This window comes from Coffea arabica, chromosome 6e, assembly GCF_036785885.1.
Source record: "Coffea arabica cultivar ET-39 chromosome 6e, Coffea Arabica ET-39 HiFi, whole genome shotgun sequence".
Lineage (NCBI taxonomy): Eukaryota > Viridiplantae > Streptophyta > Magnoliopsida > Gentianales > Rubiaceae > Coffea > Coffea arabica.
This window is the reverse complement of record NC_092321.1, coordinates 59970596-59991538: the sequence shown is the minus strand read 5'-3', so window position 1 is coordinate 59991538 and position 20943 is coordinate 59970596. Positions and strand designations below refer to the sequence as shown.

The following is a 20943-nucleotide window of genomic DNA, read 5'->3' as shown; positions in this document are numbered from 1 at the left end:
AAAAAGCACCGAAAGCCATTGTATATAACTATTTTACTGACAACAATTGTCGTCACAAATGTAACTTAGATTTAGTGACAGTCTCTGTTGTGACAAGAAGTTTTTATTTTCTAATTTGTGACAACTTTTTTTTGTCATTAGATAATTTCTCAATAGCTTAATAATCATAATTTGGCCTGTAATCATTGCTAAATCATTGATTTTAAACAAACCATACAAATAAACATGAACGATTGATAACCAAAAGTATTTGCATTAGATTACATGGTAATAATATAGCATTCTCAAATGCCAAATTCAAGTGTACATTACCCAACTAATGCCTACAAAAATAACATTTGTCCAAAATATCACTTGTACATAAGGTACATTTACAAAAGCAATCACAGTTTAAGAAATTGAAGAACTTTTAAATGAACCACTCCATGAGCAAAAGGCAATTTTGTCTTCAATATTCTTCAACCATAACCATAGTTATCTTCCGAAAGCTAGTATGAATAGCATTTATCTGTCATAAAAGGGTAAAAGAAGTAGGTAAGGGGAGGAGTACAATAATAAAGAACAAGTAATGAGACTTAGATTATTAAGACAAAAATTACAATTCATTAAGAACCTCATATAATTTGGGCCCACATATTACAACACCAGCAAGAAGTTAGAAATCACAGTCCAATCTATACAAATACAACACTGCATAAGCTCAACTAAAGAGCTCTCTAAAACAGTTTTTTTTTTTATTTTCTTTCTTCTTTAAATAGCTCAACTTATTGAACAATTAAATTGGACTCCCACAGTAATTGTTGTTTAATCTTTAGATGAATTCGGTGTAGTTGAAGTCCACAGAGAATGGACTCCACAGGTTGGATTGCCATTTTTCTTCAAAATATTTTTAGGTTTCCGTAAATACATTTTCTAATCACTCTTTTATCTCATATACATCATATCACTACGGTATTTTTTTTTTTTTTTTACAAAAACTCCAGAAAATAGCAATCGAAACAGGCATCATACTTCGATATTTTCCTTTGACAAAAAGGAAAACATCATGAAGTCCTGTAACATCATTTGAAGTCAAGTTGTTTCATTCTAGTTAAAAGCAATGGACCAACACATCTACAAAGGTGGAGATATGGATGCTGTTCATTTCCAGTTGTCATCCACACACATAGTTCCAGATAGAGATTCTTTTGCTCAGGCAATTGATAGTGAATATTTTCCTAGGCCTTAGTAGTTAAATGATATACCCTACGCCCAGACCAGAACAACATTCTTGTGGCTTTGTTCTAATATCAGATATTTTGATCTGGATGTGTGTTAGTCCAACCTTTCACATAATTACACAAGAAATGAGGCATTAATGTGAACCAGTATTTTGTCAGTCTGAAAACCATTTTTAAGACTAGGCGACCTTGGAAGCCAAGCAATTGGTTAAAATTTCCCACTACTGATTCTAGTTTTCAAACAGGATCCAAACTAGTTTTCTATGTACAATAACTACATGCTTGTTCAGCTATTCTCAGCTTACCCCAAGGGTGCTTTTATTCTGAATTCGCACTTTCTCAGCTCAAGTTAAAACAGATGTCAAAACCAACAATGAATACCGAAAAACTTGCCTTAATTAACCAAATCAGAAAACTTGCGCAAGAAACCCACTGTAGCTTGGTGATGCTATGCTACTGGTCTTAAGTGTAGAATTTAGAAGCCTAATTTGATTCTCTGTCTCAATTTCGTTTCCAAATCCTCCGTTGATGGAATCTTCCCACCATTCCTCAAAGTTCTGGACCACCAGACCTTTAATTCATCCTGTTAGGTGAGCACGTAGAAAACAATTGGTCTCAACACAGAGATAGATTCAAGAAATCTACCATTAACAACTAAACAGAAAATTCAAATGGAAATGAAAGCCCAAATAGTACCAAGCATCAGATACCAAATACAAAAGCATTAAATATTTACACCACCACAGCCGAAATAACATATAGCTCACATTTTACTGCATTATCTGGGATAATTACAGAAGAGAAGTTGAGAAACACCTTAATTTTATTTAAACCATGTAAAATCAGTTAGCATACTAAATGAAAGTCATAACTGTAATGGTGGCTTAGATGCTTTTGAACACAAATATAGAGGGAATTTACCTCTAAGAAGTCCTGATTGGACACATACTGACTCCCAATCGAGCATTTAATACCTCCAACACTCACAGAAATGGAAGTTTTAGAATCTTTCACTGGTTCCCCTGCTTGCTCCACCGTTAATACACATGCCAAGGACAAGAAAGGGAAAGTGGTAAAGTACATAAGATAAATAAGTACCATCAGTGCTTATAAGCAATAAATGGTTTCCAAAAGTAGCATCCTGAAACAGATTTCCCAAAATGCAGTTTCACATATGGCTTACCTGTAATACAAGCAACGTAGTAGCCAGTTCCACCTAATCCTGCTTCCCATTTACCAAGTCGCAAGCACAGGAAAAGACCTTCCAAATGTAACAGTGAGACATCGGAGTTTATCCATCTGAAGCAGAAGCTACTTCTAAGAGTTCAGCATTTAAAAAGGTGCTCAGTACAGATATATAAATAGCATTGGAATTAAATTTTATTAAGAAAGACTGAACCTATGCAGGGATCCCAAATACTTTAGAATGACAGAGGGTAACACAGACAGGAGACGAACAACTTATCATAACATTGGAATGCAATAATAAGATTTCCTCCTTGAGTAGCAATGTTTATCATATCATCATCCAAAACCAAATAATTCACTGAACTTAGTTGTCAAAAAGGCACCATATCATTCACCGCTTTCTAAAATACATCAACAAGGTGTAAGAAATAGACAACAGGCAAATACCAGTGTAGTTAAGAGCACTGTAATTCTCCAATAGGACCATCTCTCCATGAAAATCAACTATCTGTCTGCCTACATTCATCAGATTACCATTCGAACCATCATATTACCTTTTATCTGGGGAATTTAACAAAAATGGAGTCAACATCTGTCTCCCACTCAGGGCCAGTTCTTCCTTATCTAATTCTCTGCTTTAGTTCTTCACATACTGACCAATCTACTCCCATTATACTTATAGAGCCATATAAGATCAATCTTTTTTGCACGGCAAAAAAAGAGCATGCAGTCAAAACTCATATGCTCTATTTTTGTACAATCAAACCTCGTAACATATACAAATTTTGACCATGAAGATTGTAAGTGTTCAGTAATGCACAGAATACATAGATTCAAAGTCTAACATAGATAGAAAGGAGTATATACTTACCCAAACATCACAATAATTGGGAATTCCATAGCAGGGACCAATAGCATCAGCATAATGAGCTGCAAGTGTGGTAATATTTTTCTTTGGATCTGGTCTTGACAATGCTAGAATCATTGGCTTGTGGGGATTTGTGAGAAACCGCATTACCTGTCAAAACAGTTACTAAGATGTAAGGTAAACATTCCCAGGTAAGAGCAAAATCAGTTATGAAAACCACCTACTCACTTCTGACCATATTGGAGGGAGTGCTTTAGGTGAAGCACCATCACCATTGGTTAGTGCTACAAGTTCACCATCGACTTCGGCTGTGTCTTCTTGTGCTATGACATTGCTGAAGTCCATCCCAGGAGGGATAACCTGAAAAATGTAGCTAAAACTAGCAGATATTAGAACCTTCATAAATGTATATACACTTGAGCAGATGTCTAGACTTTCTCATGATGCTCTCCTGGCTGCAGAATTCAAGAACCTAAGTGAAAATCATAGTCTCATTGACAACAGCCATCTGCCATACTAGTGCTTAATAGGAAATAACAAAGGCAGATCATACATGTCTAATGAAATCTTCTAAGTTCCTCAAAAGAGGCATGCTATCAATTAAAAACCATTACTGCACTGGAGTAATGAGCCTTGTCTTAGTAGCTTACCATTCCAGGGAATTACTTTAGTTGAACAAAAAAACAAAGAAGCAATAACTATCTAAATTGCTTTGCTTATTTTAAGAACCAACACTAATGCACAAGTTTCAGCTAAAGCAATAGCACATCAATTTAATTTCTCAACAGTATGCTTACCGCCATCCTTGGCATGTAGCGACCATGGCAATTGACCCCTCTTCTTGCACGGGCCCTCAAAACTTTCTCAAGCTTTACATCAAATCCATCATATAGTCCCCACTGTTCATCAATCTCCTGCTTGGTGCTTGTAATAACAAGTTCTGCAGCATCAAGTGAAAGTTCTTCTGCTTCTACCCTACGCATAATTTTGTATGTAGAATTAATGTCCTCTTTTGATTGCCTTCCTTGTTTCAGAAGTTGTTCTAGCTTGTTTCTACCGAGTGAGTGCCCTGTCAGAACCATATGCAGTCAAAACTCATATGCTCTATTTTTGTACAATCAAACCTCGTAACAAATACAAATTTTGACCATGAAGATTGTAAGTGTTCAGTAATGCACAGAATACATAGATTCAAAGTCTAACATAGATAGAAAGGAGTATATACTTACCCAAACATCACAATAATTGGGAATTCCATAGCAGGGACCAATAGCATCAGCATAATGAGCTGCAAGACAATTCCTCAATGCCGGCTGTAATAACTCCCATGGCAGCGGAATTCTCACCCCCTGTGACCTCAACTCGTCATCCCTCCCCTCACTTCGCAAATGCTGAATTTCTTCCACAACATCCTCAATCTCATTGTGACCCCTCGAGTCACCCGAAAGCCCATGGCTATTTTCAGTAAAATTATCAGGTTTTTGGGTAGTAAAATCATCGAAATCAGATTTACAAGGGCAATCCTGACTTGCCCAATCTGCCGAAAATTTGCAAAAATCAAGCTTTGACCAACTGGGCATTTGCGAGATCTGCTTATAATAACAATCAAGGGCAATGCCTACAATGGAAGCTCGTTTAGTAGACTTCACCGCCATCTGGGGTTCGAGAGGAGGCGATAGAACGCCGACTAGAGGCCGAGACGAGGGGTTATTGTTAATGGGGTTCGATTTATTCGAAGGGGGATTTCGAGAGGAGTGATAAAGAGAAGGTTGAGAGAGATCAGGGATTGAAATGAGCACGGGTATACCCGAATGAGCCTTGACTTCAGATGAGTAGAGGACAAGAAGGACAGCTTCGAAGCCGGCGAGATTAGGGGTGGGGGAGATAGCGGATGTGGTGGAGGAGGAGTGGATGCGGGATAGATAGAAGGAGGAGAGGAGAGGGATATAGCAGAGGACAACGAGGCGGAGTTCGGAGTCAGCGGAGAGGAAGGTGTCGTATAGCCACAGGCAAAGAGAGTCGTCGTCGGAGCCGGATGAAGGGGAGGAGAGGGAAGATGAGATGGAAGAATAGGCGGCGGAAGAGAGGAGGAGGGAGCGGGCAGGGCGGTCGGAGTCGGCAAGGAACGAGAGAACTGAGGAGGTTCCGGGGAGAAGAGTGGAGAGGAGATGGATTCGAGTGCGGGCTTTTGATATGGACTCCCACCAGGAGTGCATCGAGTCGGAGTTATTTGCTCCGGCAGCGATGCGGTGGGGAGCAGGACCACCGTTTTGGTGGTTGAAGGAAGTGGAGTTGGATGGGTTAATCTCGGTGGAAGAGGTGGATGAAGAAGGGGATCCACTCCTACCACTATAGCTAATTAAAACCTTCACCTTCCCCAAACTCAATCTCTCAAACCCGTTTCCACCACCAACTCCGCTGAAAACCTTTATCTTGCACAATAAAAAAATGAAGTAATGGTATTCACAACTAAAATAATTCTAGTGGAGATGATTTCGCCCATAACTCAAACAATATCCAAAAAACTTGGGCACAAATTTTCATATCAAATTAACTGATAATCATTCTAAGTTAAGTAGTCACAAGTTTATTTACACTAATGAATTATTTATTTATTCAATTATTTTTATTCTAATGAAGTTATTACATATACAAGAAAATTAAATTAACAAGGAGGCTCGTAAGTATATAACAGTTAAAAATCATTAGAGAACACATAATGATTACAAAAACACAATGCTTTTTTTTTATTTTTAATTTGGTTTGAAGCATAGATTTTATTGCTATAGTATTATTCTTTATTTTTTAGTACAAAAACACAAATTTTCATCAATATAGGTGGCAAAATTTGTTAATTACATATAAGTGAAAATATACTTTTATAATTTGTAAATATTTTAGCCCTGCAATTTTTTATAATTGCAGCACTAAAGTACATCATTAATTGAAAATAACGAAAGTCAAATTCTACAGTTATAACAGACTTTCATTAAAAATAATCAAATGCTATTAATAAGACATTATTGTTAAGTCAAAATCAAAGAAAATTTAGTGATGCCATAATGTTATCACTAATTTATTCAAGATTATAATGACAAGAAAAGTCGTCACTAATTAAATTGCTAGTTTTTAATATTGTCAATTGCTAGTTTTTAATACTTTTGTGAAAATATTGATAATGGTTGAGAAAATTTTGTTACATTACCGCAAGTGATAAATGTACTTTTGTTCTTTTTGAAACATTTATTTTAATGTTTAATTTTGTTTAAAACTATTGTACTAGTATAGATTTGCAAGACAAAACTTAAGTTCTCAATAGTTAAAAAATTCATTACATAGAAAACACGAAGTAGTAGTTGCAAAATGTGTATAAATTACAAATATTTTAATGTGTATAAATTACAGTTTATTTTAATGTTTAATTTTGTTTGAAACTATTTTACTAGTATACATTTGCAAGACATAGATTTATGGGTAATTTCTTTTTTTTTTTTGCTTTCACATATTTAATTTATGTTAAATACAAAACCTACCAGTTTCCCTTCCATAAAAATATTAGTGCAACACTTTTTAAATTTTATTTACAAACATTTATGTATTTAACATAAATTAAATGATTTGGAGTGAAATGCCCATAAAGAACAGAATATTTGTTCATGTAATGGAGGAAACCTACAAAGAGTTGGTACTTTATGGGCCATTTCTTTTTTAAAAAAAATATAATTTATGTTGAAAAGATAACCTGCCAGTTTTCGTTTTGTAAGAAATCAGTGTAACACTTTTTGAATTTTACTTACAAACATTTATAAATTTATCATAAATTATATGTTTGAGAGTAAAATGCTCATAAAAAGTTGGTATTTTGAATAGATAATGCTCATTTGCCCATAAATTACACTCCCTGAAGGCTATTTTGTTAATTACTTTGTAGTACTTTGTTATTCCTTTGCTAATACTACTTGGCATGTAGTACAAAGGATAAATCTGGCATAAATTTCTTATTCCATTGATAAAAAGACCTGTCTGCCTTATAACTATTGTAATGAAAGATATATCTTTAGAGTTTATAACAAATTATTACTTAAGTTTGAGAAAATTATAAAATATTTATGCATAGTTTATCAAGATACCATTCGCAATTTCCTAATAAAAAAATAGGGGCTAAATTGTAAAAGTTAGGGTGCCATAATAGAAATAATAAAATTGGGGTATTACATATGGGGGTTAAATTGCAAAAGTTAGAGTGCCATAGTAGAATTAATGAAATTGGTGAATTACATATGGGGCTAAATTACAAAAGTTAGGGAGTAATAATAGAATTAAAGAAATCGGTGTACTACATATGGGGCTAAATTGTAAAAGTTAAGGTATCATAATGGAATTAATGGAATTTTTTACAACATTTGGGGTTAAATCGCAAAAGTTAGGGTGGCACAGTAGAATTAATGAAAGTGACTTAGAAATAAGTACTTTAAACAGTGACGATCAATTCTTGTCACTAAATCCGAATCGGTAGAGTGACAGTGACGATATTAGAAGTTGTCACTATATAGAGCATTTTAGTGACAACTTTTTCAAGGTCGTCACTGAAGACTTAGTTGCTTTGAGCAATTATGACAACATTCCTTGTCGTCACTAAACAACCACGTTTTGTGACGACTTTTGTCGTCACTAAAAAATGTTGTCACTAATGACCATATTTCTTGCAGTGTAGTTTGTGACGAAAATAACGGGTCGTCACTAAACATTTAGTTGCTTTGATGCAATTGTGACAACTTTAGGTGTCGCGACTAAAGAATCTCCTTTTGTGACGACCTATTGTCATCACTACAAAATGTTGTCACTAATAACTTTTTTTTTAGTGATCAGTGACGACAACAAAAAGTCGTCCGTAAATAGGCCAAGCAATAGTGATGATGTTCTTAATGTCGTCACTATTGTGTGTTCTAAACACTCCCGCGCTCTTACTAAATCTTGGCGAGAATTTACTAGTGACGACTTTTCTAAGTCGTCACAAATGAGTTGGCTCCCATTAGAGGTTTGTGACGAGTTAGAAAGTCGTCAATAAAGGATCCACTTTTGTGACAATTATTTTTCGTCACAGAGAAAAGTTGTCACTGATGACCAATTTTCTTGTAGTGACGCTTTAACCAAGCACATGCAAGATTGAGAAATATAATTGAACGTGCTTTTGGAGTATTAAAAGCTCGTTTTCCCATTTTCAAAACGATGAAACCATACCCTTTTCCCACACAAAGAAATGTTGTCATTGTATGCATTGCTCTTCACAATTATTGTCATTTTCATACCTAACAATTTTAAGTTAATTAAATCATAGGTTTTATTTCCTTTTTGGATTAAAAGATAGAAGGGCAAAAGTGTACAATTTAGCTTCTTAAGCATTAAGTTATTAATATTTATCAAACAGTATAAATAGATTCAGCATTAAGATTCAGACATTCATATATCTCTTTTCAGTACTTAAAATTCAACAAATTAATTATTTCAGTATTCAGAATTCAGAGTTCAGAATTCAGAATTCAGATTCAGTGTTATCAAACGGAGCCTAATTACATAATCAAGTAATAAAAATTTAAATAAATAATCCCAAACCAAATCTAAAATAAATTAAAAACATCGTAAAAGTGTTTTGTTCCAAACCAAATATAAAATAAATATAAGCAGTATAAAAGTAAAAAATAATATAATACATTATTTGTCCAAATATAATAATTTCAACTTCAAATAAGTTAAATAAATTCATTTAGGATTAAGTGATTAATGCCTTTGAAACAAAAAGAATAATGTAGGTTAGTTAGGTAAAAAAAATTTTCATTCATACACAGGTGATCGGGTCGTATCGGATCACACATGGTTTGACCCGAATTCGACTCATTTTCATTTCGGGTTCATCGCATGCGACTCGATTCTGACCCAAACCCGCGAAACCTCAATCCGAATCAATTAATTTCGTGCTAGGTTCATATCATTTTTTCAGGTCGACATTTTATAATTGCGACCCCTAAATATAATCAAAAGAAATTTGCAGCATAAAGAAAGGATGATGGCATACGTATAAATGTGAGCAACTATATACATATCACACCATAAGTTTTCGTTTGATTTGTTCAAAACATAGGTAATATATTCGTTAGTAGATATAAAATGCATATTAATTTTCTACAAATGGAAAATACAATTTCATATATACTAACTATTAACAGAATGTGTAGTTTGAACACGATCAATTGAACGCATATTTCGTTTGTTTAGCTATCATTTATTTTGTTACTTAGGTTGAATATTTACATTTGAATAGAGTATTGATATTTACATATTTCAATTATTCTTAATGAACTTCAATTAAGTGTCAATGACAACAATTACTAAAATATAGTTTTCTTAAATTTTTTGATGCTGTTAATCATTTGATGCTGTTAATGTTAATATGTTGGATTACTTCTGTTAAATTTGTAGGGATGGACGAGGTCTTGATTTCGTTTATACAGAGCTAAAAGAGCTATTTCTAAAGAACGATGGGATCAGGAAACCAGAAATCGTCTGGTTTGTTCTGGGATTAGGCGATAATCCTCTCTCTTGTAGGATTTTAGTTTTGAAAGTTTCCAAATTATCCATTCGATAACAGAAGAAGCGGAGTCGGTGAGGATCCTTCCTGGAACGCGGATAAACATAACCCAAAGCAGGGTTTGGAGAGGATACCCCCGCAATAAGGATCTCACTGGTCTTTTGTCGTCTATCTATTTTAAATTGGAGAGTTGGTTACAATTTCTGGTTAATATCATGACCCGATCGAAAATTAGCTATGAAAATAACAAGTCAACAACACCACACCACCAATGCATAGCAGGAGATGCCTTGTATTCCATCCATGTAACCATTAAACTTGTTACAAAATCAAGAAAAGATGAGTGAACCAAGAACTAGACCAAACACCTATCAGCTAATCTCGATCATCACTTCATCCTCACAGGTGAAATTAAATCTTCAAGAATTAAAATTGTCAAGCATAAATCACCCAAAAAAAAAGGTTGCTTAATGAACTTCATAAGGCACAAGAAAGTGCTGCATATTTGCTATTCTCCTATCTTACTAAATGTGCTTTATATTTGAAGAGTAGAAGCGGTATTCTCCTGAGTGCATATGACAAACATTTCTATATATGCTGCGAGACTAATGGGATATTCCTGTGATAAAAGAAAAAGTGATCCATCCATTGTCATTTTTTTTGTGCGGGATTGGAAAGTTGAGCTGCTTGGTTCTTCTATGTCCACGGATGCAGGAATTAAATGTCAATATGATGCAGGTGCCTAGCTAAATGTTTGTCCCATTATTCAAAGTAAATTCTCTGGACTCTCCCTTGTGCAGCAGAGCTTACGGGAGGAGACTATGTTACACATTCTATCTTGTGCTTCAGAGCAGAATCATAAAGTGCCTCAGACAAGCAATTGCCAGTGCTTGAAGCACCAAGTGCCTCAGACAAGCAATCTTTTCTTGGGAAGGCGGCAATACCTTGAGCCAGAAATGCATATACTTTATGGTCCCGTTTCAGACATGCCCATTCAATAGGCTCATTGGTCCTGGATTCCACAGGTTCTACAATGTTACTAATTTCAATAGCACGAGTAACAGTGGACATCTCAGGGAACATCTTTAAACAGAGTTGCTTGCATATTCCATTCACAATCACTGCATAAGGTTAAAAGCTCGTAAAAGAAACAGAGATAAAAGTACAGACAGCTTGGTAACACCTCAATTTCTCTAGATTGATCAAACACAGAAAAGGTTGACAGACACGTCCTCAAATTCTTTTATTTTTCCCCCACCATAAGGCACAGATTGCCGCCCTGCACATAAACTTCTCAACTTTGATCACACAGAGAGCAGAGTTGACAGACAAGTGCTCAAACTCTTTTCTCTTCCCTGCTTTCTTTCACTTAATCCGTCCCGGTGAGATATCCAGTCCTGAAAAAGAACATGACTTTCAAGAAAAGCATATCTGGAAGCGGAAGTAACCAAATGATGACAAGAATAACACTAAAACGTATGCGTGCTTCAAGCCCCTAAGCTTTAGTAGCAGAACAAGCCATGTGAGAAACATGTCTATAGTAAACCACTTGTACCTATTTTAATGTGAGAAACTTGTCTATAGCAAACTGTTTCCTATTTTGTTTCAGTTACCCTTGAACCAAAAAGAAGGGGGGGATTCAATCCCATGTAATATACCATCCCAGACATTCATTTGTCCCCTGCAGATTCCAAGCGTGAAAATTCAAGCATCATAACTAGAGGCTTTATGGAGACAAGCAAAGCACCTAAACACACAGGTACTTGGTTAACAGAGCAAAAAATGCCACGGGAAAGTGAATGTCATGCTTATTTCTTAGAAGGAAATTGCAGACTATTAGTATAGCATAGCAGTCACAACACTTCCACAACACATCTTCAAGATTTGCTGAGTATTGTATAACACCTAATATCGTTACCATAACTATAGGCACTGTAGCATTGTCAAGATCAAATGCTAAACTTCACAAAATGATGAATGGAAACTGATTTATTATGATTAAATGACAAAATTAGCTAAAATATTAATCAAATGAAAATCAAAACTATAAATTCTTCAAAATTATTAAACCTTCCCTATTTCATCCTAAAATTCACGAAAAATCTGTCCAAAAAACATATTAAGGCATGCCAACAACAATTCAGATTTTGAAGGGACAAAATTGATTGTATTTTCCTAATTGTTATGGGCCTTAGTAACATTAAGCCAAAATTCGAGGGTTAAACATGCAATTTCTGAAATTTGTTGCATGCATGTTACGAAGCTTTCTTATGCTTCTTCAATTTCTTATCCGCAAGGTTCTGCAAGTTTCCATACCGCAACTTTCTTTCCATTTCAGCATGCAGACATGTTCACCAACTACCAGGATCTTAACTCTCAATTATCAACTAAATCAAAAGCTACATTTTGTTGCAGGATTAAAGCAAAAATCTGAGCTGACCGTCAGGGACAAAGGGAACTAATCAGCAAAAGAAAAAAAATGCAGCAGGACCTTTCTCTGCAAAATCACATTTACAAGCTTTCCGTAGCTCTCGGCTATTCATCACCTAAATCTATCGCACAACAATGAACGAAAAGGGAACTACAACATGCCATTTTGATAAGAAAAACAATTCCATCCCTCTAGCATCAAGAACATGAACTAAACTACCCAACCTGATAAACCCTCTTTCTGAAACAAGAACATACAACGCAGGAGCAAAGAATCTGGCTTGACTGAGATAGAAAGAGGGAGGCCTCAACAACTCGAGCGTATAAAACACAAAAGAAAGACCAATGCAACATCAAAACCTTAGGTTTCCTTTAAAATTCTGGTTGAAGACTTTTTGCGAGAAAATTATTTCAATCAGTACCAACCTACCCCATTACCGATCACTGGATTGAGAGCAAGAGGAAAGGAAAGAGGATATACAAACGGATACTTATGCATATTTTAATAGAAAATAAGTACAGAATTCATTCATCAAAGCTGTCAACGGATACTTAGGCACATTTTAATAGAAAATAATTGCGGTAATTTTTATACATACCGAAAATTAATAGAAAAGAAAAATCAAAGTCTGATTTATGACTTCTAATTTTTAAAATTTAAGGGGCAGCCAACCAGAGACAATATGATAACTAACAATTAATGTGTTCCATTTTTCAAGTGGGAATACAAAATGAAAGATCAAAAATATCTAGAGAAAAAGGACAAAACCGTTTTCCAGGAAATAGGTAGTCATTGTCTGCAAGTCATTTCTACTGATTTTCATTTCTTAGTATTGAATTGCACCGGCCAAACCCACCCTTGAGGGGGCCTTAACTTCCACGTTTTGCAAAACAGCCACAACAATAAAGGACAAAAAAATTAAAATCAAAGAAAACAGCAAGGACCTCTGTTTTGTCGGTTGGAGGAAGAATCAGGACGCAGCAAATTCACAACCTTAGATTCAAGAACTTAAAGCTTAAAAAACAAAAAAAAAATATATATATATATATATATATTGGAACACCAGAAATTAAAAAGGCAAAAAATTCAGAATCAAGCAAAAAAGGAAGATAGGAAAACATCCCTTTATGCAAAATTGAAGGAGGTATATTAATATCTTTTCCCTCTCTGCAAAATTTCAAGTTATATTATAAGAAACTGATGAAGCTGCACTCATCCCATCACCACAAACAAGACTGGAAAGAGAGTATTAGTGCTTCTCATCTAAATATGTACATCTGATTAAACCCAACAACAAAAAAAAAAAAGAAAAGCTACAAAAACCCATAAGACAAAAGGGGGGGAAAACAGAAGAAGAAGAAGAGGAAGAAAGCAGGTACAAGGAAGATGAAATCACTGTCTCTAATATGATTATTTAGTTTCCAACAGAAGTAGGTCTATTTTCAGCCAATCCCAAGGGTGATCTTGAGCGCTGTTGTCAACTGACGAGGGTGATTTCTTTAAGAGCTGGTCTCATCTCTGGCCGCTGAATAGCACAGAGTAGCAATCATAACACACAGATTTCTCTTTGACATTTCACCAAACATCTTATATGCATTCACAAATTAATCACATTTAACTTAAACGCCTAGTCAAGTCCTAGATGCTTCATATGGCTATTAAGCATGTTTTACCAGTAGACAATCCAAACTACAACCAAATCAAGGCTAGATGTTTCAGTGGACATTTTCAGCCCCAAAATTGCAATAAAATCTTCAAATTCTCAGCCTTGATTTCGCAAGAAAATCTTGACAAACAAAACAAATGAAATATAAATAAATTACAGCAATATAATCAAACAATTTCAAGAGGACATGATGGGCTAACCTCGTCACTGCTATCTTTGATTGGCTACCACCGTCGAAAAACCCTTTTGTTGTGTCTGCATTTGGCAGCACCCAAAAACAATCTATCGATGAGAAAGGATAGAGGGAAAGTGGGAACTGAAGATGAAAATTTGAAGTGGGAAAATTTATTCGCTTGTAACCAAGAGAAAGTGTGGACCAAAGTGGAAATCTTTGCCTTCAATCGTATGTTGGAACTGAGAACTAAGTAATAAGAAGGGAGATGACTTTGACAAGATGATATCCGAAAGTGTTTCAGGAACCCAAAACCGTTTTTAGAAACTGGTAATTTTTTTACTTAAATATGAACATTTTTTACTTGTAGTATTGGTAAGTTTAATTCAAAAATAAGTAATTTTCGTCAAATAATAAGTAAATTAAATTACTCAAAGTGTAAATTTCTATTTCTGACAAATATTTTTCAGGCATAAATTTACTTGTTTTAATTAAAAACTTACTAAATTTAATATTAATTATTTTAATATAATATTTCAAAAGTCGCTAAAAATTTGGATCTGTCACTAAAGGTAATAGAAACCTGTAATAGTAGGTTTCTCTAACATCGTTACCATAACTATAGGCACTGTAGCATTGTCCTACATTTGAGTTGGCTTTTCATATTCTGGATAGGTGATGAAGGACTAATAGATTTCATTTCTTTTGAGTTAAATCATACAAGTTGCTAATGCTAGTCTGTATCACTCCCTGGGGTTGATTGGTGCTATCAGGACCTTGGAGCTGGCCAAGCCAGCAGAAGAGGCAACACGCACAGCAGGTTTGGGGCGAGGCTATTTGTTTTTTACGACCAATTTGGAGCCATTTTGCTGACAAATAGGCGGATTGTGTCATTGAATTAAAGTATTGTCAGTATTGTTATTCAATAAAAACAACAATATTTAAAAAACTATCATGAAATGTAACAAGCCAACAAGCCAGTAACGTGCTTCTAAACAAGTATATTACATGTATTCATTCCTTTACTGTACTTGTAACTTTTCCTTGGACGCCATGGTGTAGAGGAAGATAAAGCAATCACACTTCTCCTTTTGATTCTTTGCATTTAATTATGGAGTAACCATATTTTCTTGATCTGTGTCTCTTTAGATAATTGACACAAAAGGAATACGCCAATGTGCAATTCTCGTGCACTCATTGAGATAATTATTGTTTGAGTAAGGCCGACAACTTACCTCAAGATCAAAAGCCTAAGTTCAATGAAGTTCATTGAAAATATAATAAGATAGGTCTGTTTCTCCACATGCCTTCAAAGCCAGATATCTATAAAAACCAACCCTTTTTTTTTTGGTAAAAAATGTAGGTGGTTATGACTCAAGTCATCACCACAAACCAGAATATGACCACAAGATTTTAGGTACAGCTAATCAAATCAGCATAGCGACTCCTAAGACTGTTATATATACCAACTGAGAGTAGGATTATAAAGGAAGAGATTGAGGATGTCATTCCAACAATTGAACCAAGTATCACTACAAAGCAATAAGCCATTGCAAGAGTACAAAACTTTTATGTTTTGGCTAATCCGAAGAGGCTTTGCAAGACGGGGCTGAAGCACTATTACAGAAATCACAATCAAGAGGAATGAACTGAACTCCTGCTTTTCTGTTGAAAACGAAGCCAGAGATGGCAGGGCACTAAGAGCGAAGTGCAGAAGAGCAAGTTTGGAGCATGAGACGCGAGCATGCCATTGTCTTGAGACAACTTTGACATATAAGTTGCAACAGATATCTTGCCAGCAATTTCGACAGAATGATTATCAAAAGATCTTCAGTGCTTCCCACAATCTCAACGGATATTGTTGCTTCCCAACCAGAGTTTTGAGATTTTTGCTTTTAGTAGGAGGTATTCTCATTCTTATTTCTGCAATAATGCTGTACCCGAAGAAGGATATCAATTTGAATATGCAGCAGAGTCGTGCAGTATATTTAAGTTTCCAAATGTTAAGCAGCTACAAGAAACAAGTAATTGTAAACAATATCTTTCAAGTCCTAAATTATAGGGAACAGCTAACAACCATCTTTCTTTTCTTTTGGGGCCAAGAAGAGTGTTCAAATTTGTTATCGATCATACTACTTGATAAGAAAATTCCCTAACAATATGGATAATGAACTGAAAGTCCCTATCATTATCATTACTATATGAAAAGTGCCATGAGTTTTGGTATTTTGGAATGTAAGTATTGTTGTGATCTTAATTTTGTTATTTCAATTATGCCCTTATTAATTGATGATTGAAGTTTCATATTATACTCTTTTTAATCTATTATGATGATTAAAATTCATTATATCATCAATTGATTTCAAAGAAAATAATGGTTCATTATTATTATTACTACTACTACTACTACTATATAAAAGGTATCATGAATTTTGATACTTTGAAGTGTAAGTGTAAGTATTGTTGTGATCTTATTTGTTTTATTATTCCCATTATGCCTTTATTAATTGATGATTGAAATTTCATATTTTGCACTTTTTAGTTTTTAATCTACTATGATGATTAAACTTTATTATCATATCTATTGATTTAAAGAAAATAATGGCTGACGGCAAGACAAAATGTTAAATATTAGAGACCAAGGAGGATCTGGTCTTTATTATCTAGTTGTCCAAAATACCCTTTGCCTAATAGTTAGATTTATTACATTTCAACAATAGCAATAAGAGTAGCAGTTAGGAAAAAAACTGTAACCTTTGAATTATGAAGATAATAAATAAAACATAACACTCCAAACCAATGTGTGGCTCTTTGCATTCTATTTTCAATTTTTTTTTATTTTCATTAAGAATTCTTGATTAGTCATGACCTAATTAAATTTTCAAATCTTCATAAATATTACTATTGATACCAAAACAAGGTGCTCTTAGGATAATAAAATCTTTGTCATTTGTGCTTTATACTAGATCCTATCCAAAAAATTAAAAAATAAAAGAAAAAAAGAAAAACTCAATTATCTCTACCAATGAAATTTCAATTCTCAAAATATGAATAGTTAGATAGAAAAAGTTTATATGTGATGGATCATTTATACTTCATTATCAATAGAAATAGCACATCAAATAATACAAAGAGTTCAATTTTAAAGAATATATATTTCTTCATTTTTCAAAATATGGTGCATATAACTTCATATTTAGGAATTTCATCAAACAACTGACAAACTCAACTTACGTAATATGAAAAATAAATAATGGTAGAGCATGCAATAGATACTTATGCAAATAATTTTGTTTTATTTTATTTTCCCTCCCATCTTTTCCCATATCTTTTCCATCACTAATTGTTAGGCACATGATTCAAATTCTGAACTTGACATTAGAGAGAAGTCTAAGAGTTCTCCTCTAACTACTTAGTCAACCCCAATAGTTAGCAAAAAATTAACTTTTGTTTAGCATGCAAATTTAGGTCATTCACCTCCAAAATAAAAATAAATTTTTTTTATATATCAATTTAAAATTTTTTAGTGGTATTATCATAATTTGTTTGTCTTGGGAAAAAAAAAGAGAAGTAATTAGAAGTATCAATATTGTACATACCATTCAAAATATTAATACTTTTGTCAAATTATTTCATATTTGGTCAAATCTTTATTTTTTAAATGCTAATTTTTCATCTTCTTTAATTACTTATCCTTAAAATCATTATTATAAATTGAAAGAGATTGAATGTATCCTCATTTGTTAAAAATTCTATAGAAATATAATGATTTTATAGATATAACATTTTGTGAACCCTTTTTTGCTTTTAAAATAATTTTTAAGGACAATTAACTGAAGAAGATGAAAAATTAAATAAAAAAGAAAGTAGAGAGAGGATTGGGTTGGGTGGTAAGATAGGAGAGACTGTAAGTACGAAGTCTTGAGTTCAATATCTCCCAATTAATAAAAAAATAAAAAAAAACAAAAAAGCAAATAGAAAACATGCAAATATTGAATTCATTTTAAAATTTGCACAAATAAATTTTAATGTAAAAGAAATATTATATTTTGTAATATTATAGTCACGTGCAAAGCAACCTCAAAAACACCAAAAAAGCAACCTAAAAAAAATATAAAAAACAACTTCAAAAACACCAAAAACATAAAAATAACTTTAAAAAACACCAAAAATACAAAAAATAACCTAAAAATAACTTCATCTATAGTAAAAGTTTTTCAACTATATTACTACAGTAAAATATTTCAAAAATACCCCAAAAAATAGCTGATCCAAATGGAGTAATTTATTTTTGGGGAATTAGTTGGCTGCTGCCACTACAAGAAAATTGGCCTTTTGTGACAACAAAAAATCGTCACTAAAAGCCACAAAGTAGTCATTATATGGATATAGTGACGACTTTTCCGTTTGTCACATGGTTGTCACAAATTCTATGTTAAAAGAGGAGCTGGTTTCTGGATATTTCTTTTGGTTTTGGGGTCGAAGAATTCATAAAAATAAAAAAAAGTCGAAACAAAAACAAAATACGAAATAGGAATTGGGAAGAGGGTCCATGACATGGGATTCTGAGTTGGATTTATTGAAATGATATCGAGCTCGAGGCTGCATTTTATGAATGAAATATTGTCAACATAACTTCTTCTTGAAACCAAAGCTCTTACAGAGCGAAACAATTCAGGGATGGGTTTTGGAGAACATTCCTGTTCTAATTTAGAAAATAGAATTTCATTGAAATAAAATTAATTTTGGATAGAGTTCAATGAGGAACACAGCGACTAACTTCAAACTTACACTCAAAAATGGAAGGAAAGAAAAGTTTACTTGGGCAATGATCTTCACATGTTTTTTCCATGAGAAAAGTTACGATATTATACATAAAGAAATAGGGCAACAAATTTGGAGAAAACTCTAATTTCATTAGATATTCTAATTACAAAATGTAGAGGTGTTGTTCGTAAACTCTTACTTTGCTAGCATTATTATTAAAGATAAACAATATGGAAATGATTATCTTGAAAAGTGTCAAGAAGACTATGATCTAGTAACTAAAGTTGAGACTCAAAAATTAGAGTTCTTAACTTCTAATCCCCTACCACCTCCTCACTTCTTAAATATCACTCTTTTCCTGCTGAAATTTTTTTTTTTTTGAAGAAAAGAGTATCTTGAAAAATAACGTGTCAACGTGCGAAGTGTGTGCTTCGAAACATTAATGCACTTCTCAAGAAGAAATTAATGCACAGTTTTGAGAAATTAAACATTCAATAGGAGTAAGACAAAAAAAGGTAGATTCCACTTTGTCGCTTCAAACTATAGGCAGAATCTCAGGTAGACGCAAAAAAAGTAACAAATAGTTCAAGCTCTGAAGCCTGATTCTACTACTGAAACCTGAGAAAGATGTGGCTTCAAAAAGAAAAAAAAACAAAAAGGGATTAGCTTCTGACACAGCTTCTCCTTTCACCACTTTGGGGATTTTACAACTGGTTTCAAGGGTGCCAATCCAAAATCAGATGCAAAGCAAGGTAATTTATTATCCATCCACTAGCTGTTACAATTATTACTACCCAGGGTATAATTGGACTTTCATTCTATTGGATAATGAAGGTTATCTTGCTACCGGTGATGGTTATTCAGGTATCCCGTCAGACAATACTTCACTGCTGCAGCCAATCTCGATCAAGTTTACAATGCTCCGGTAAACTACTCTATTTTGTGTAGGGCACATCCATGACCCCTTAATTTCTTTTTTTTTTTTTTCATGAATTTTCTTTGATGCCATTGCTAATCCGCACGTGTTTTTCACACCGTTAAAACAATGATGATATTCTAGACTCCGTCAACGATTTTACTTAACTAGGATGAATTTTATAGTTTATGAATTTAAGTATCATATTTTAAAGTTTAAGAATTAAAGCGAAATTCTGCATATAGCTTGAAGAGACAAAGTGAAACTTACCCAAAAAAAAGACATTTTATCTTCATTTGTTCTGTTCCATTGACCGTTAAAACAATGATGATATTCTAGACTCCGTCAACGATTTTACTTAACTAGGACGAATTTTATAATTTATGAATTTAAGTATCCTATTTTAAAGTTTAAGAATTAAAGCGAAATTCTGCATATAGCTTGAAGAGACAAAGTGAAACTTACCCAAAAAAAAGACATTTTATCTTCATTTGTTCTGTTCCATTGGAGAAGAATGAGGTATTTCGCATAAAAGAAATAGGGCATCAAATGTACATAAAACTCTTGGACCATAACAACTTCTAAGAAAATAGAGAAGAGTCTACACTATTGTTATTTACGAAAAATAGAATTTAAATAATTCTCATGAAAAGTAACAGCCATTTTTACGTGCAACACTCGTTCTGTGAAACATGATTGTACATTTGAATATTGTTGGATCCATTGAAATAAATCCAAGTTATACATTGTACACTGCAAATAGTATTTTGTTGTTGTAAATTTCTTCATGAAATCAAACACTAGAAATCATCACCATGAGCGTGGTAGAAATACATACAATGATGAAAGTTATTATTCCATCCATGATCAAAATCCACTGGCTTTACTTCAACAAGCTCCTTAACAACCATATCCTTAATCTTGTAGAAAAATACCTTACCCAGTACAGGATCCACAAGCCTTGGCTTCTTTTCTTTCTCATCCTTAAGAAAACAAGGTATACAAAATCTACATTGATCAATGATTGGACGGACTAGGGACTTCATGCACCGTTGAACGGTACAAAGTTGTCAAAGGAGTAAGGTTATGTGATACCTTAAAGCCTATTGCAAATAGTTTCTTTTCATCT

General features: G+C 33.7%; 1 protein-coding gene and 1 long non-coding RNA gene across 2 annotated transcripts; both read right to left on the bottom strand.

The window, feature by feature from the left end:
- Window positions 1-233: 233 nt before the first annotated feature.
- LOC113697486 (probable sucrose-phosphate synthase 3) lies at window positions 234-4358 on the bottom strand. Its single transcript, XM_027217123.2, has 7 exons — window positions 4074-4358; window positions 3505-3636; window positions 3280-3426; window positions 2404-2519; window positions 2142-2242; window positions 1614-1803; window positions 234-508 (listed from the first exon to the last, which is right to left on the bottom strand). Exons 1-4 carry the CDS (start codon window positions 4356-4358, stop codon window positions 2454-2456), a joined length of 630 nt encoding a protein of 209 aa, XP_027072924.1. The 3' UTR covers window positions 234-508; window positions 1614-1803; window positions 2142-2242; window positions 2404-2453.
- A 6553-nt stretch (window positions 4359-10911) lies between these two features.
- LOC140009693 (uncharacterized) lies at window positions 10912-14488 on the bottom strand. The gene is made up of 2 exons (XR_011817212.1): window positions 14160-14488; window positions 10912-11259 (listed from the first exon to the last, which is right to left on the bottom strand). It is a non-coding gene; the product is annotated as an uncharacterized lncRNA (long non-coding RNA).
- Window positions 14489-20943: the final 6455 nt, after the last annotated feature.